The sequence below is a fragment of the Myotis nattereri genome (genome assembly GCF_964212035.1).
Source record: "Myotis nattereri genome assembly, chromosome: 4".
In the NCBI taxonomy this organism is placed as follows: domain Eukaryota; kingdom Metazoa; phylum Chordata; class Mammalia; order Chiroptera; family Vespertilionidae; genus Myotis; species Myotis nattereri.
The window spans coordinates 81,688,255-81,705,871 of record NC_138079.1 but is presented as its reverse complement, the minus strand read 5'-3'; the positions used below and the strand labels follow the sequence as shown (position 1 = coordinate 81,705,871).

General features: G+C 53.6%; 1 protein-coding gene across 4 annotated transcripts in view; it reads left to right on the top strand.

Moving 5' to 3' along the window:
* The window catches only part of DTX2 (deltex E3 ubiquitin ligase 2), a 38,702-nt gene extending 23,254 nt beyond the window's left edge, over positions 1-15,448 (top strand). For 2 of the 4 annotated variants that reach the window (XM_081090323.1, XM_081090324.1), the window contains 6 exons: positions 5,962-6,102; positions 8,833-8,906; positions 10,216-10,374; positions 11,029-11,190; positions 12,635-12,724; positions 13,842-15,448. In XM_081090323.1, coding sequence (XP_080946449.1) covers positions 5,962-6,102; positions 8,833-8,906; positions 10,216-10,374; positions 11,029-11,190; positions 12,635-12,724; positions 13,842-14,069 — 854 coding nt within the window. In that variant the 3' untranslated portion in view covers positions 14,070-15,448. The remainder of the gene's footprint in view (positions 1-5,961; positions 6,103-8,832; positions 8,907-10,215; positions 10,375-11,028; positions 11,191-12,634; positions 12,725-13,841) is intronic. The other 2 variants (XM_081090326.1, XM_081090325.1) reach the window with 2 other exon arrangements.
* Positions 15,449-17,617: the final 2,169 nt, after the last annotated feature.

Sequence of the window (17,617 nt, the reverse complement as noted above, 5' to 3'; positions counted from 1 at the left end):
GCATGCTGCTCTCGGGCTCTGGGGTCTGGAACAGACTGTGTTTGGCAAGACTTAGGGGCAGTGGGAGGAGATTGTGGGGTGAGGGTCGTTACCCTCTGTGTTCTTATGGAAACCCAAATGGGCTCCTTTGAGGGGCCAGTGCCTCTTGTCAGTGATGGTGTACACCTGGTAAGTGAGCCTGGGGCACCCTTCCTTTCTCTCTTAGGGGATGGGTACCCTGGTGTGGACCTTTCCCTATCTTTAAAATTCAAAAAGATTCTTTTTAATTTATTAATTTCTATGGGGGTTGGGGACAGAGAGAGAGAGAAACATCAGTTTGTTGCTCCACCCATTTCTGGTTTTTTTTGGTTGACTAGAGGCCTGGTGCATGAAATTTATGCACTCGGTGGGTGGGGGTCCCTCAGCCTGGCCTGCGCCCTCTCAGGGAATGTCCAACCAATGGCTTATGCCTGGCAGTCGGACATCCTTAGCGCTGCTGTGGAGGCAAGAGAGGCTCCCACCACGCCGCTGTGCTTGCCAGCCATGAGCCTGGATTCTGGCTGAGTGGCACTCCCCCTGTGGGAGTGCACTGACCACCAGGGGACAGCTCCTGCATTGAGCGTCTGCCCCCTGGTGGCCAGTGTGAGTGTCATAGTGACTGGATGATTTGCATATTAGCCTTTTATTATATAGGATTCTTGTATGTGCCCTGACCAAGGACACTGCTCTAACCAACTAAGCTCCTGGGCCAGGTGCCATCTTTTAAGTTTTCACATCATCTTGAATTATGTTTCAAGAATCACGTTCCTATCCTGAAATGCATTAGTTATTTCCTTAAAGGGACCTCTGGGAAAGTTCCAGAACTATTTTGGCTGGAGTGACATTATGAATAACTGGCTTTTGTGTCTAGCTAGATCTTTTGTTAACCATACATCTTGGAACTGTTTTTTTTTGTTTGTTTGTTTTTTTAAAAATATATTTTATTGATTTTTTACAGAGAGGAAGGGAGAGAGACAGAGAGTTAGAAACATCGATGAGAGAGAAACATCGATCAGCCGCCTCCCGCACACCCCCCACTGGGGATGTGCCCGCAACCCAGGTACATGCCCTTGACCGGAACCGAACCTGGGACCCCTCAGTCCACAGGCCGACGCTCCATCCACTGAGCCAAACCGGCTTCGGCTTGGAACTGTTTTTTAAGTTCTTTTTATAGATGTCATGGAGGCACTAAAAGTTGTTTTTTACCTTATGAGAAATATAAAGTGCTCTAGAAAGGTAGATTCAATGTAGTGAACCTTCGTCATGTAAAGGTCAAAACGGGAATAAGATCAGCGGAGTGTATGTGTTAGGTGAGCTGCTGTGATAACATGGGGAAGACAGTCCTGGAGGCAGGGAGACCCTTGTGGAGTCTGACTTCATGCCTCAGGTAAGCCAGCCAAGGCCCAGTAGTGCTGTGACAGTGGGATGGAGGTAAGAGCTCTGACTTGGTGATGGACCTGATTGTGAGAGAGAAAGGGTAGAACGAGGCCTGGTGTACAGCTGCTGATGGCAGTGCTGTAAGAAATTATTAGTGAGGGTTCACTAGGAGCTTTGTATGTGTGTTGATTCACTTCATCCCAATCATAGCTCTGTGGGGTGGGAACTTTATTCCGATTTTACACTTGAGGAAACTGAGGCTCAGAGAATTCCAAAACTTCTCTAGGTCAGCCAGCCTCTCCTTGGAGAGCGGGATGCAGCTTCAAGCATTCTGTCCTCAGAATCTAGCCTTTCAGCTGTTACACTGTGCTGCTCCTGAGTCTGGTGGGAACTTTGGGAGGGGAAGGGGGCAATGGCTGGTATAGATAGATGGAACTGGCCTAAAGGCAGTGGGATTTTGGATGTGCAGCTCAGACAAGCAGTTCAGGGTGGCCTCTTCCCCCCATGGAAGTGTGTGAGCTTACAGGGACCATGGGCGGGACAATGGGAAGAAGAGCCCTTGAAGGAAATGGGAGGATCAATCAGGAAGGTAATAGGAGATGGGAGAGTGGGTCTGGGAAAGCCCCAGGAGGGGAGGCCTTGCCCTGCAGGCCCTCTGGCACCAGCTTCAGCTGTTCAGCCATTAACCCTCTGCTAGAACAGAGAACAGTGAGCAAGTTGGTGACTAGAAAGTTCCTGCCCAGTTTAGGTCTTCTTGTGACATCAGCTGCCGTGGATGAGTCAGACTTGTGTGTGTGCGTGTTCACCTGTGTGCATGTGTGTGCGTGCATGTGCATGAGTGCATGTGTTTGGTGGCAGTCTTGTTGAAGAGAGGTTGTGGGTGAACAGTCTTGGCCTGCACGTTACATGGCTCCATTCCTCTCTCTAATCACTAAGGTTTTTACACACGTGTTATAAGAACCTCCAGAAGTGGTCTAGGTATTGAGTAGCTCTAGTTCCCTTTCTTCTACTCTTTTTTTTTTTTCTTTCTTCTACTCTTGAGGCCGAGAACCATAGCATCTTTACTATAGACATTTTTGCCACCTAACTATTTGGCCATAAGGCAGTTTTGCCATAAAAAAGGTAAAGTAACTGGTTGACATGTTTTGTTTTGGTTGGTTTGGTTTCTTTTTTGTTTAGTTGGTTTATTTCTCCATTGACAAAGTACTTAAATATAGTGATGGTTAAAATAGCATTTCTTCCAGATGATGATGATTTGCCCCGAGAGATAGTTGGTTTCTTATTTTGGAACACACAACATTGGGTAGAGAAAGAGAGTTGAACCCATATTTCCCATAGGACAAAGACAAGTGCTCAGGTACAAGCCACAGAATAAAATCAGGTATTGGTGCAGTGCCTGATTTTATTCTGTGGCTTGTACCTGATGAACCTGCACACATTTTAAAGGTGTAGTCAAATGGCCCTGGCTGGTGCGCTCAGTGGTTAAAGCACTGACCCACACACCAGTGTCACGGGTTTGATTCCCGGTGAAGGGCATGTACCTGAGTTACAGGTTCCCTCCCTGCCCTCTGGACGGGGCACATGTGGGAGGCAATCAGTTGATGTATGTCTCTCACATCAATGTTTCTCTCCCTCCCTCTCTCCCTCCCTCCCTCCCTCCCTCCCTCCCTCCCTCCCTCCCTCGCACTCTTTTTGAAAGAGCAATGGAAAGAATGACCTCAGATTAGGATTAACACACACACACACACACACACACACACACACACACACACAAAGGTAGTCAAATATTTTATATCTCACAATACATATTTTTAATGTTATTCCTTTTTTTAAAAAAATTATTTTATTGATTTTTTACAGAGGGGAAGGGAGAGGGATAGAGAGTTAGAAACATCAATGAGAGAGAAACATTGATCAGCTGCCTCCTGCACACCCCCCACTGGGGATGTGCCCGCAACCAAGGTACATGCCCTTGGCTGGAAGCGAACCTGGGACCTTTCAGTCCGCAGGCCGACGCTCTATCCACTGAGCCAAACCGGTTAGGGCTAATGTTATTCCTTTCTGATGTCCCTCTTTTGTCATGATTTTGTGCTTTTTATGGTCAAATTGCCTAATGTCCAATTAATTATGCAGTGAATGTTTATGGCAAAAATGCTACACTGTCCCCCCTTCCTTGACTCTAAGAGCAGTCCTGGAAGTAAGCGGGTATTTTAACCTTCACTTTCCTTATTGGGGAAACAGACCCCAAGGTTCAGGAACTTGGTCCCCGCTAGAAAAGAGTAGAGACTGGATTGGAGCCCATGGCCAGACGCCACCTACCCTGAATGCAGCCTCTGGCTTATACCTGTTGGATTATTGTCTAGGGCACTGGGGACCAAGAGATCCCAGGCCAGCCCCCAAGAAGCAGGGTCTGGAGAGTGTTCTCTCAGCCTGGACTATGTTTGTGGGTTTGGGAGTATGGATTCAGGCACGGCTGCAGTGAGCTGAGTACTTAGACACAGGGTTGTGCAGGTAGGTCTACAAACAAGTGGCCATACTGTTGGACTGTGCCCCTCTGCACTGGCGGAGGAGATCCACAGAGGAGCCACCTCCAGGCAGGCCAGGAGTGACAGCCTCAGGTGACAGCTTCACTGGCTGTGGCATGGCTGGCCTCGCTTTTGGGGAGTGGTGGATGCTGAGGCTAGGTTCCCACCCTATGAGGGAGGAGGTGTATCTACATTTTATGCTGCTGTAACCTGCCCAGGACCAGTTATCCAGGGAGGAGAGGTGCTGGGCCTGAACCCTGATTGGTAAGGCCAGAGCCAGAGGAGGATAAGCTTAGACCTGAGCTGGTCACTGGACGAAGGCCGATCTTTGGTGCCAGAAAGGGGTGTTCACACATCTGCCTGTGTAAAGGCCTGCAATCTCGGGGGCTCTGACAGATCAGATGAGCGGAGGAAAAGCTGTGGCTCTCTGAGCTGTTACAGTTATTTGGGGATGTTAGGACTTTGGGTGGCTGTCCTGAGCCCTTGCTGTTGGGGAAGATACGATGGTCCGTGTTGGTGTCCCCTGACCATTCTGTCCACCACATGCTGCTTTCCCACTCTTCCACAGGAAGGCAGACCTCTGCAGGCTTCTAAGTGGAGACCCGTGTCTGCACCTTGAATTCAAGAGAATGGGTCCTGCCTTGAAGAGGGCAGAGCGTTGTTCATGTGTGGCCTCTTGGGGATGGTGATGGTGGCCCCAGGGGTAGAGGCCACAGTGGCTGGCATGATAGATCCTAAGGCCCTCTGATTGCCTCTGGAGTGGGCAGCTCTGTCGGCCTTGCTAGGTGGGGAAGTAGGGCTCAGCAGGTCCAGGATCTCCACTTCCTCCCCCAGGCTGTGCCCAGCTCCCTAGCCAGATTCTGAGCATCCAAAATGCCACACTCAGGGAGGTACTCAAAGAGAACCCAGAGCTCCCCGCAGGAGGAGGCGCTTTGAGCGAGACTGAGGACCGGAGGGACTGGGGACGTGCTGCTGTGGACGGCAGAACAGGTTGAGAGGGCGGCAGGAATGGCCACTCCAGTAGGAGGCCATGCTGTGTTCCAGGGAGTGTTGGGCCCTCAGGGAGTGCTCAGGGAGCAGTGTGGGATGAGGGTCAGTTAAGAGGCGGGTAGGACAGGTGGAGCACCTGGCTGAGGAGTGAGGCCTCCCCCTGCAGGCACCAGGAAGTATGACAAGAATGGACATCCATCTCAGCTGGGCCGCCTGCTATAGCTCCCTCCCCCTGTGGACATGCCCACCCAGGGCCGAAGGGCTATTTAAGCCTCAGCTGAGGTTACCAGAAGAGGAAGCCATGGCTTGGGACTTGTGCTGCTCTAGAGGAGCAGTCACCTGGGCCATGGGGACACCTTCGTTGAGGAGTAGGCTCAGGGTCAGCTTTCCTGCTTGCCCACCCCAGCAATGGCACTGAAGCCACTTAGACCAGCGGTTGCCAACCTTTCGGACCTCACAGACTACCAGTGGTCCACGGACCACCGGTTGGCGCCCGCTGACCGCAGTCCGGTTAGGGTACAGAAAGCATACAGTGCTCCCTGGAGGCAGTGACTGGGAGCTAAGGGGGTGTGCAGGGAGAACATGGGGAGGATTGTGAGCTTGAGAGTCCCTCCATGTTTCCGTAGCTTGGCTGCACCTTTCCATGTTGCCCTTCTGCTCTTTCTCCGTGCCTGGCATGGGGAGACGCCACCTGAACTGCTCAGGAGGCTTCCTAGGGTGGCACTGTGCCCTACGTCCTCCTGAAGCAAACGGCCTCACCCTCCTGCATGCTCTGGGTGCAAGCTGATCAGTTGCTTGGATAGATACCTGTGGAACTTGGGGCCAGGACTCCATTGAGCCAGGCATCTCACTGGCTTGCCTGGAGCTTTGCCCTGCCAGCCTGGATAGGTCCTGGCAGACTCGAGCCTCCAGATTCTCCAGGGAGACCAGTGGGTCCTGATGGCCGTTCACAGTGCTACCTGGACTCAGCTGGGGTTTGTGGACATCACGCACTGATTGACTCCTCCTAATGTTTCTCCCCTCTGCATGTCTGATCTCACACCCCGTGTAGGCATGACGAGTATTCTGATGTCAGCCATCGGACTCCCTGTGTGTCTTAGCCGCGCACCCCAGCCCGCCAGTCCTCCCGCCTCCTGTCTGGCCTCTAAAAGTCACAGCTCAGTTAAGAGATTGAGGAAAATGTCCATGAAAGGTAGTTTCTGCTCACAAATACCCTCTGGCCTCTGCTCAGCCGCCTCCAAGTCTTGCTGCCTCTGACTTCCGCATCAGTCGCTCTTCTCTGACTCCCATGGCCCTTCTCCGCTTCCTTCACCTGCTGGGACGTGGGCCCCGAGCCCTTCTCCCCGCCGTCCCCGAGTTCAGGGAGACTCTGAACTGTCTCCCTGGCACAGACGGCAAGGTGTGGGGTGAGGCCTGCTCCAGGATGAGGGATAACTCTGTCCCTTCCCTGGGGCCAGTGTGTGTCTCAGGAAAGGCCCCCAGACCTGTCTGGCCCCCCGGGTGGGTCTACTTCACAGGGGTCCCGTGACCACTGCCCTGCCCATCACCCTGCTGGGGAAGAAGTGGTTTCAGAACCACTGTGAGTTTTAACAAGATTTGGGTGAGAAGTTCTAAACCTGTCATTTCTAAAGCCGTTTGTGGTTCCAGCTCCATCATGGGGCCAGGGAACCATGGACTGCTGAGAGCCAGTGACCTTCGGGATGATGTGAGCAGGGAGCACGGCCCTGGCTCAGCCAGTCCTGGGTTTTGTCTTGGTTCCAGCACTCACCAGCTTTGTGATCTCACGCAAGTGTCTCCTCCATTCATGAGCCGAAGCCTCCTACTTAGCAGATTGGTTGTGGGAGGAGTAGACGGTATACACAGGAAGCACCTGGCACATAGTGGGATGGCTGCTCTGATCATGTCCACCGCCTGTCTAACCGGCACCCCCTAGGACAGATGAAAGGCCCAGGGAGGGGGCAGGGCTTTACCTACCCAGCCCCACCCCACTCCCCCCCTCACCCCCAGCAGTCCAGGTAGGCTCAGGTCCTGACTCCAGTCCAGTTCTTCCTCTCCTTGGAGGTGGAGACAGACAGGTCTGTGGGCAGGCAGGCCAGCAGCTTTCCGAGGCACTCGGGTTTGCCTGAAAGAACACTTAGGCTCTTGGCAGACCTGGCCTTCTTGGGCTCAGATGTCCCTTTCGTGGGGTTGGCTGGCTCCCTTGGAGAAATGTGGCTCATGGAAAGCTACCTTCAGTTAGAGAGGCTGCCTGGGCCGGGGCGGGTAGGTGGGGAATGGGACGCTGAGCTGCGCCTCACCAGAAGCGGGCCAGTGACTGGTCCTGGTGGATGGGCTCCTAAGCTCATCTGGAGACTGGCCTGTAGCCACCAGGTTTTTCTTAGCGGCTCCTCCCACAAATCTGAATAGTCTCCGATTCCAGGACAGCCACCCAGTGTTGGTGGTCATTGTGCTTTGGCCTGGCTTTCTCACCAGAGTCAGGTCCTCGAAGTTTGTGAGTGTCTGTGCATGTATGGGTATGTATGGGAGGAGAGGGGGCTTATTGGTATGTGTGTGTGGGGGCGTGTAGAGTATGGTATTCTTTTGCCTGCAGCTGCCTTTCAGGTAATAACAGCTAATGCCTTTGTAGTTGTCAGCTTTGGTCGGTATTAGGTCTCCACTGTTTAGACGAGGTAGCTGAGACTCAGGTAGCATGATTTGGTCCCAGCACAAGAGCCAGACATTGCCTGACCCCAGCCTATCTGCTCCCCTCACAACTGTCACCTGCTGCTGTCTCTGCTCCTCTTCCTCTGCCTCCGGGGCTCCTGGGGCGAGGCTCCCAGTGCGTGGGCCTGGACAGGGCTCAGCCAAGCAGAGTGTTGTGCTCCCTAGGCCTCTGGTCTAGAGGGAGCTCAGCGTTTGAAGCCTCAGGCTTGTAAGTCTTTGCAGCCACAAACGGATGGCCATGAGCTTGGGCTCAAGCCACAGCCCTTTGGTGTTGGAGGCTAGGAGCTCCCCAGTGACCTTGAGGCAGGATGAGGAGCCCTGCAGGACTGTGTTCCCAAGTTGCCCTGGTCTCCCTGGCCCCTCCTCTCTGCTCTCGCACAGGCTTTGCTACCGTTCTCTCTGGTTCTGCCGCTGTCTGTCTGGACCAGGCCCCTGGCTGTATGGATTCCCTCTTGTCCTTGGGTGAGGCCTGTTGGTACGGGGTCAGTGGTTGTGTGGGTGCAGGGCTCCCCTCCCAGCCTCTTGCACATGTACACAGAGGAATGGGAGGTTTTGAGAGGAGCAGGCGGCCAGGACACCCTTCCTGCTGCATATCTTGGCTGCTTCCCAGATCACTCGCCTTAGGAACCGAGTAGGTGTGTCACTAAGATTCCACAGTCTGGGGACAGACTCGAGAAGACGTGGCAGCTTATTGTGACAGTGTCAGTGTGGCCGTCGTCTGCAGTCAGCGTACACACAGACGCTCACACGGGGTAGGCACCCGCTACACACTAGCCTCATAAAACTTCTCTTACCGAGACTTTATTACAAGAATAATGAAACTGGCGTGAAATAACACTGCCAGCACACGCTCCAGAATAATTTGTTCTAAAAACTGCTGTTTGACTTTTCCGCACGTCCTCCAAGGAGCCTGGGTCTGGTTTCCTGACCGATGTGCACAGGGGCCTGAGGGCTGTGACCAGCTGCTGTCTCTGCTCCTCTTCCTCTGCCTCCGGGGCTCCTGGGGCTGGGCTCCCAGTGCGTGGGCCTGGACAGGGCTCAGCCAAGCAAGGTGTTGTGCGCCTGGCTCCAGGTCTCCCCTCTTGCATGCTGACGTTCCTCTCAGCCCTCCTAACCCCTCTTGGCAGCTTGGACTTCTCCCTTGTCCTCCTTTCTCTGTGGTTTCAGCATCTCCAGTTCTTACTCCTTGGGACACAGCTGATGCTCTCTTCTCTTCTAGGAGGGACTCCAAAGCCAGAGCCCGAGCAGGTGATAAGAAACTATACTGAAGAGCTGAAGACAGCCCCAGATGAGGTAGGTACACAAGAGGCAGGCTGCTTGTAGTTTTGTTTGGAAACAAGGGGCAGCTCCAGACAAGAAGGCCGCCAACCTGGTCTGTGCTAGAAGGGCACCTCCGATGCCTGCACCATGCTCCGGGCACTTGGGGTTAATCTCCCAAGATGAGGCGGCTGTAGCTTTTGAAACTTAGATTTCAATCTTAGCTTTGTCACAAACAAGTGTGATCCTGAGCAAAGCTCCTCGCTTGCTGTCCCGGGCTCTGTGTAGTCCTGTGCCGTCCTGGGGGTTGGGAATCTTGGAGACAAGGAATGGGAAAGCCTGCCCCACTCCCTGAGGGCTGACGCTGGTGTACAAGGGAAGTGGCCTTGTTCAGATAGCAGTCCTACCCCTTGGCTGTGGGCGAGCAGGTCAGGGTTCCTGTAATTAACAGGGCCTGCCAGACCCTGTTAAAGCGTCAGTAGGACCCAAACCTCTCTCTCTGCTGAGCCACATTGAGGGGCCGTGAGTGCCACTTGTCTCTGATTTGATGGAGAGTCCTGAGAATTTGGAGGAGGTGGGCTAAATGTCAGTCCTTCCAGTACAGAACCGAGGACTCTTCACTGGCCTGTTTCTCCTGCAAGTTGAGTACGTGAGAAACATACGGTCGGTAAAGGTTTAGACAGAAGCCTGAAAGGCATCCTTGTGTCTCCCACCCTCTCTCCAGTCCTCTCTGTTCCCACTTCACAGCACTAATTTTTCTTTCTTTTTGCCTTTGTGCTGAAAACCTGCTGAAAACCCCTCCACGAGGCCTGATATATAAGACAAAGCCCCGACTCCTGAGCATGATCAGAAGTTTCTAGGACCTGATCCTCACCTGTCTTGTCTCATCTACACCTTGTTCACCCTGCCCCCTATAGGTGCTACCACCCCTCCCAGACTATACGCTGGTTTATGCCTCAGATCATTCTCTCCCCTGTAGCCGGAACGTCCATTCCCGCTCTTACCCATCCAACAAGTTCCCCTTTTCCTTGTAAACCCAGCTTGGAGGGCCTCTCCTGTTTTCTTCTCCTCTGTCTGGCTGTTCCTGCTGCTGTGTTGGCCTTTGCTTCTGTTCCTGCACTGGCCCCTGGCTCTGTGCTGCCTGTCCTTTATCCTACTATGGTAAGCCCCTGAGGGCACAGATCCCAGTGACTCATCTGTTCCCAGCCTCTGGAACAAATGCCTGTTGTATTGACTTTGACTGTAACTCTGGCAGGTCAGCAGATGAAGGCCTTTTCCTACAAGTCTCGCCTCTGGGCGCAGTGTCTCTTTTGGCGAACGTTTCCCTGTGTTGGTCCCCCTCCAGGACTGCATCATCTGTATGGAGAAACTGTCCATGGCGTCTGGGTACAGTGACGTGACCAACAGCAGGACCATTGGACCAGTGGCTGTAGGCCGCCTCACCAAGTGTAGCCACGCCTTCCATCTGCTCTGCCTGCTGGCCATGTACTGCAATGGAAATAAGGTGCCTACGTGCTGACCCAGGGTGGGGGCAGGGGTGACCTGTCCCGGTCATCCTGCATCTGAGCAGGTGACTGTAGCTGCCTTGTGAAGGACCTGGGGTGTGCTCAGGGGCAGCCCCTTCCCTGCAACAGGATGGGGTTGGGGGCTGGGGGTGGCGGGTGATGTCTGGCTGCTCTTCCTTCAGTGGCGTTTAGCCAGAACGGACAGAGGTTGGGAGGACGGAGAGAACTGAGACATGTGGCAGACCCTCAGGCGTGGCTTGGCCTTTCTCCACAGCATCCCTGTGTATCCTGTACCAGCAGGGTGCCAGCACCAACAGTTGATCAGTCACAGGTTTCTTGCTTGACTTGAAATGTGAATAGACTGTGGGGACTTTTGTTCATAAACCTGATTTTTCTACCTGATGCCAGTCTCCTTTAATGAAAATTATATAACGAGTTTCTGGTACAAAACTTGTCTTTCTAAGGAAGCTGTTGGAATCAAGTTTCTGTGTGAGGAGGCTGCCTGGGAGTGGGGCCACCTGCCCAGACCCGATGTGTGGTATCGGCCGACCTGCCCCCCTGCAGGCCCCCTTCCCATCTAGATGGTGGGTGGCTGTGCCTAGGTGCTTCCTCGGGGCCTCCAGCTCAGTGTGTGGTGTTCTGTATTGTCTCAGGATGCAAGTTTACAGTGTCCTTCCTGCAAAACCATCTACGGAGAGAAAACTGGGACCCAGCCTCGGGGGAAGATGGAGGTGTTCAGCTTCCAGGTATCCCTCCCTGGCCACGAGGACTGCGGCACAATACTCATAGTTTACAACATTCCTCATGGCATTCAGGTAAGGGCCCTGGCAAAGAGGAGCCTCCTGGGATCTGCCTGGAATCAGCCCTCTCCCAGCGGTCTGTCCCCTGTCACTGTGGGGATGTCCAGGTTGCCAAGTTCAGGCCTCCAGGAACCAGGAGGCACTAGTGCAGGGGGTACAGCAAGCTCTTAGGAAGCAAAGATGGCCCTCAGCTCCTTCCTGAGATAGGGAAGGCTTCCTGGAGGCAGAGACATCTTAGCTGGATCTGTACTTGGCAGAAGGTCAAGTGTATAAGCAGGAAGAACACTTGTGTTGGGGGGCAGGACCCTCTTGGGGCCACAGGACGGGACGGGGAGGTGCCAGCAGTGAAGACTGATGGAGAGACCGGCTCAGTAGCCAGATGAGGCTGGGTTGGGAGTGACAGGGCTGAGTCTCGATGTCAGAAACAAGACAAGATCCTAGCAGAAGGCCGCAGGATCCCAGTGGAGACCCAGATAGGAGCACTGGCCCCTCAGGCCTCCTTCTGTGGGCCAGGGTTGATCTCAGAGCCTGGGGCAGTTTGGAAAGATGCAGGGCAGTGGGGACCAGGAGTCCGAGGGGGCCCATCCCTCTATTTTGTTTAACCATGTGCTCTTCCCTGGCTGCCGTCTACTTCTCCTCCTTGGCTGAGAGTGAAATTTTTTTTTTTTTAAATATATTTTATTGTTTTTTTACAGAGAGGAAGGGAGAGAGATAGAGAGCTAGAAACATCGATGAGAGAGAAACATCGATCAGCTGCCTCCTGCACATCTCCTACTGGGGATGTGCCCGCAACCCAGGTACATGCCCTTGACCGGAATCGAACCTGGGACCTTTCAGTCCGCAGGCTGACGCTCTATCCACTGAGCCAAACCGGTTTCGGCTGAGAGTGAAATTTTAAAGCATTCTAGGCAGGGTTGGAACCATAGGGCCAGAGGGAAACTTGTTGCTATACATGATGCGTCACTGTATGTCAGAGGACAGGAGCAAGGGCTGTGCAGACCACACTCCTGTGCAGACCACGGCCACTGTCTCAGGGCCCTGCTCCAGCCACCTCTAGAGTGAAGACTGGAGGGGCCTCTGTGCTGGAGTGAGGGTGTCCTGAAGGCTGGCGGACGCGCTGTGCAGTCCAGAGAGCCCCGTGCCTGGAGGATTGCCAAAGGAAGTAGGAGCCTCCGTCCAGCCTCTGAGGGGTTCTGTTCTCATCAGGGAAATAGAAGAAGTTAGGAGTGTCTGGTGCCAGGCGGAGTAGCATGCATTCAGGGAGGGCAGCCATGTTCACGTTGGGTCTTCTAGGGGCAGGATTTGAGAGAGGCGGCCATTTATTTGGCCACTTGAGCTTAGGAACAGCCCCAGCCAGGAGGGTAAAGGGGCGAGGCTGGGCCTTGCATGTTTTGTGCAGTTCTAGTGGGTGAGCCCCTCTCGGAGCACCCCCACTCCCTTGTCTGTGTTCCTCCTGCAGGGCCCTGAGCACCCCAACCCCGGGAAGCCGTTTACTGCCAGAGGGTTTCCCCGCCAGTGCTACCTTCCCGACAATGCCCAGGGCCGCAAGGTAAAGCCCCATGCCACCCTTGGGAAGGGCCGCCTGCTGGCAGGCCTGTGCCAAGTGCTGGTCCAGTGCAAGGCCACTCCCTTCCCGGGAACCCTGCTGTGGGCTGGGCATCCTCAAGGTGCCGGGAGTACCGGGTCGTACTTTCCTGGGGCGTGGGGAGGAGAGACTGTCTTCACGCAGCCTAGTGGGCCAGGTTGTGCCGCTGCACTGATAGCCGAGGTAGGACTTTCCTAGCCTGTGGGAGACAGAACAGCTAGTGTGACAGCTTTGAGATGGGAACAGGCTGGGAAGATGTGAGGAGCCTGAAGGAGGACCAAGTGGGTGCGGGGGAGTGAGGTGCACAAGGAGCGAAGGTGGCTGCTGGCCTGTGGGACTGGGGCTTTAGCCTAAGCACTGCCTGATGCCATGAGGTGAGGATGTGTCCGCAGAGCTGTGGAAGCTGCAGATTTTAGGTTTGAGAAAGCTGTCTCTGCTGCTGTGAGAGGATGGACTCCAGGTGGCTGCGTGTGGAGAGCAGCAGGAACGGGAGAGAGCAGGGAGCCTGGATTCGATGGGGAGGGACAGAAGGAAGCTCATCCGGGATGTACTTGGAAGTAGGGACTAATCAGGTGTCAGGGGCTGAGCAAACGGCAGCACTGTCTGAGGTGGGAGGGCCAAGACTTGAGTCATGGAAGTGCTCAGTGTGAGGTCCATTGGACTGTCAGAACAGCAGTTGGCATTCCAGAGGGGTCAGAGTTAGCGCTAAAAGCTGGGGACCCCCACAGAGGGGATTTCATCTGGGACTGTGGGTGACACCACTTAAGGTGACAACAGAACAGAATGGAGAGAAAAAGGGCCCAGCTCGCAGGGACCCTGCTGGTGGTTAATGGCACATGTTGACGGAACCAAGGTCCTAGCATGCAGCACCGACACAGCCCACAGCTGACGCTGGTGGGTGGCTGGTGCTGCTGACCTCATCCTTATTACTGGGGCAGATTAGGGGAGGGCAGTGGGTGCTCCCACCTTGTCTCCTGGCAAACTCTTCCCCAGGGTGGAAAAACCTGTGAAGGCCAGCGCTTATTCACCCCTCCTTCCCCCTCACTTCCTCTTCCTTCTCTTCCTCCTCCTCCTGGGGCAGGTCCTAGAGCTGCTGAAGGTGGCCTGGAAGAGGCGACTTATCTTCACGGTGGGGACGTCCAGCACCACAGGCGAGACGGACACGGTAGTGTGGAACGAGATTCATCACAAGACAGAGATGGACCGCAACGTGACAGGCCATGGCTACCCCGACCCCAACTACCTGCAGAATGTGCTGGCTGAGCTGGCTGCCCAGGGCGTGACTGAGGACTGCCTGGAGCAGCAGTGACCACCAGCTGGCAGCCAGCCGCCCATCCCCACTGCTGGCTGGGCTGCTCTTGAGATGGACCGGCAGGAAGGTGCTTTCCGCAGGAGCTGGCATGTTTATTGGGGGCTGGGCATTTTCCACCGAAGCTGGGGCCTCTCCTGTTTGCCTTTCCTCCTTCCTCTTCCCCTCCAGGCCTGGATTTGCATGGGAATTCGCAAGCCTGGGGAGTTGTACTTGTGGGGGCTTAAGATGCAGCTACCTCAGTGCTGGGGGCCTGGCATGGGCTGAGGAGAGACTGCCCCACCCCTAGCCAGGGGCAGGCATGGGTCTGGGTCAGCTTCTCATACCTCAGATGTTCTGTTTGCAATAAATGTCCAATAGCCAAAGTCAGCAGGCCCTAGTGTATTTGTCAGTGGAAAGGATGTGTGTGTATATGTGCACACGCGTGCATGTGCGTACGAGATGTATGAAGGCCTGCACACACGTGTCCTGCTGGAAAGGACCTATGGGCTGCCCATTCAACTCCCATTTCCTAAATGAAGGAACAGGCTGCAGTGAGCCAGAGAGCCCATGCACTGACCTTTGCTGCTTCCCCATCCCCAACTCCGGTCCTTGCACTGTGGAGTCCAGCAACTCTGAGCCCACCATCCTATTACTTCCCCAAGTTCTGGGCAGCACTGCTCATAGGAGGCAGCTGCTGCTGCCTCCATTTTACAGATGGTGAAACTGAGGTTCAAGGATATAGTGACTGGCCCAAGGTCCCAGCTAGTGGTAGAGCCAGAGCTGGAATCCGGGACAGGATTGGTCTGATATCATCCTCAAAGTCATTATCCTTCTGAACCCTCTCAGAAAGAGGATCACATACTCTCAGACTCGCTGTCTGCCGGGGGTGGGGTGGGGTGGAGTGCTTGTGGCCTGAGCCTGGCGGCGCACACAGCCGCATTTGGGCCAGGGCCAATTTTGCCTTTGTGGATCCTTCCTTTATAAGAAAAATGTTAGCCTTGGCCAGGTGGAGTGTCATCCTGTACACCAAAATCTTGTGGGTTTGATTCCTGGTCAGGGGACATACCCAGGTTGTGGGTTTCTCCCTCTAAAATCAATAAAACCGTATCCTTGGGTGAGGATTAAAAGAAGAAGAAAAATTGTGCTCGACTGGCGTGGCTCAATGGTTGAGCATCAACCTTGAACCTATTCCCAGTCAGGGCACATGCCTGGATTGTGGGCTCGATCCCCAGTGTAGGGCATGCAGGAGGCAGCCAATCAATGATTCTCTGTCATCATTGATGTTTCTCTCTCTCCCTCTCCCTTTCTCTCTGAAATCAATAAAAATGTGTTTAAAAAAGGAAAAGTTAAATTCTGTTTTATGATGTGTTGATATAAAGATGAAAATATGTTTGGGCATTTTCTTCCATTTAGAAGTTTATTTCGTTCCCTTCTGATTTTAAAAGAAACTAGGAGTTTTTCTGGACCCCTGAATGTATTGTGGGCCCTGGGCACTGCCCACGAGCCTAATGGGGAGCTGGTCCTAGGGAGGGCAGGGAGGCCTGGCTGCCCCCCAACCTGTTTGGTTCCACAGTGAGACCCACTCCACAGGCTCACAGGGCTGGGGAGCTGGGTGGTCACCTGCGTGCCGCTGCCCTCTTGACTCCCACCACTGAAGGATAATGAGAATCCGAAGGGGAGAACATGTTTGCAAATCATCTACCTGATGAGGGCCTAGTACCCAGACTGTATAAGGAACTCAACAAGAAGAAAAATACCCTTTTTTTAAAAAAAAAGCAAAGCACTTTTCTCTAAAGAAGATATGCAGATGGCTGACAGGCACATGAAAAATGTTCAGTGTCATCAGGGAAACAAAACCACAAAGTGATAGATACCATGTCGTGCCCAATGAGAATGGTTATTACAAAGAAAAGGGAAAACAGCAAATGTTGATGAGGACGTGGAGAAACCGGAGCCCTTCGCTGCTGGTGGGTGTGAAATGCCCCCGCTTTGGCGAACGGTGGGGCAGTTCCTCAGAAAGTGGTTGCCATGACTCAGCCGTCCCGCTCCTAGGTTCACATCCAAGCCCTGGAAACATGTCCAAACCAAAGCTTGTTCACCAGTGTTCTAGCAGCGTTATTCATAATAGCCAGAAGGTGGGGAAACCCAACTGCTCAGCTGATGAATGGCTAAACCAAATGTGGCCTGTCCATACCGTGGAATGATCCTTAGCCATAAAAACGAAGGACTGACCTACGGCAGCATGGATGAACCCTGAAAACATGATACCAAGTGAAAGCCAGACATGACAGGCCGCATCCTGTGTGATTTCACTGTGTGAAATGTCCGGAATAGGCAAATCCAGGCAGAAAGTGGGAGTGGTTCCCCGAGGGGAGGGAGGGGGAGTGACTTCATGGGTACTGTGTTTGTTCTTGAAATGAAAAATTTCTGGAATTTAATGTTGATTGCACAACCTTGTTAATATACTAAAAACCAGTTAGCTGTGCACTTTAAAAGGGTGAATTTTATAATATACTAGCCGCCCAGTACACAAAATTCATGCACATTAAAGGGGAATTAGAGAAAATATTTTAATATTGCTATTTGCCCTTTCTTTATAATAGAAGTGTCGGAGATGAAAGAAAATTAGTAAAATGTATATGAAAATCTTCCTTCTGTCAGAGTCTGGGGCACGCCACAGGACCCAGAGTCAAGTCCCCGCCCACCTGCGTGCACCTCGAAATTGTGCGAGACCCAGACCCAGCCAGCACCACCCCCATCAAGCCCCACCAGGCAGGGGGTGCAGGCTCAGGTTCCCTGGCCCAGCGCCAGGCAGGGGGTGCAGCCTGAGGTTCCCCCATCAAGCCCTGCTGGGTGGGGGGCGCACCCTCAGGTCCCCTGGCCTGGTACTAGTCGGGGGGCACAGCCTGAGGTCCCCCATCAAACCCCGCCGGGCAGGGGATGTGGCCTGAAGTCACCCTTCAAGCCCCACTGGGCCAGGGGCACACCCTCAGGTCCCTGCTGATTGCTCCTTAAGGCTCATGACAAGAATGCTGCCTTCGCTGTGGGCGCAGCCATCTTGTGATGGCATGGCGGAAAGAGGGTCAATTTGCATATTACCTATTTATTATATAGGATGGATTATATCTTAGTAAAAAATATATATGGTTTATATATTTACAGTTGTGAGTGAGCAAAGCAGTTTATTCTTGAATTAACTATTGACGAACAACTGTAAACCTACTTTTGCCCCACCCATGTAGGTAGTGAGAACCAAAGGGAATAATGTAAGCGGGGGCTTGTCAGCTGTCAGGGGCTCTACACACCTTTCTCCGAGTTCTTCCCTCGGACAGGGGAACTGAAGAACCAGGGAGGATGTGGCCCCAGGAGGGCCAGGCGGGCTGTGGTGGGGTTGGAGCTGGACAGGCTGGAGCTGCCCCAGGCTTGCTCCTGGGTGGGGATGGAAGGCCAGAGGTTGTCTCCTGGCACCTGGGGTGCAGGAATCTCAGGCATGTGGCCCTGAGCCCAAGGCTCCAGAGACTGGGCTCCTCCCCAGGGTTGGGAGGCTGGGTGGGGCCTAAATGCAG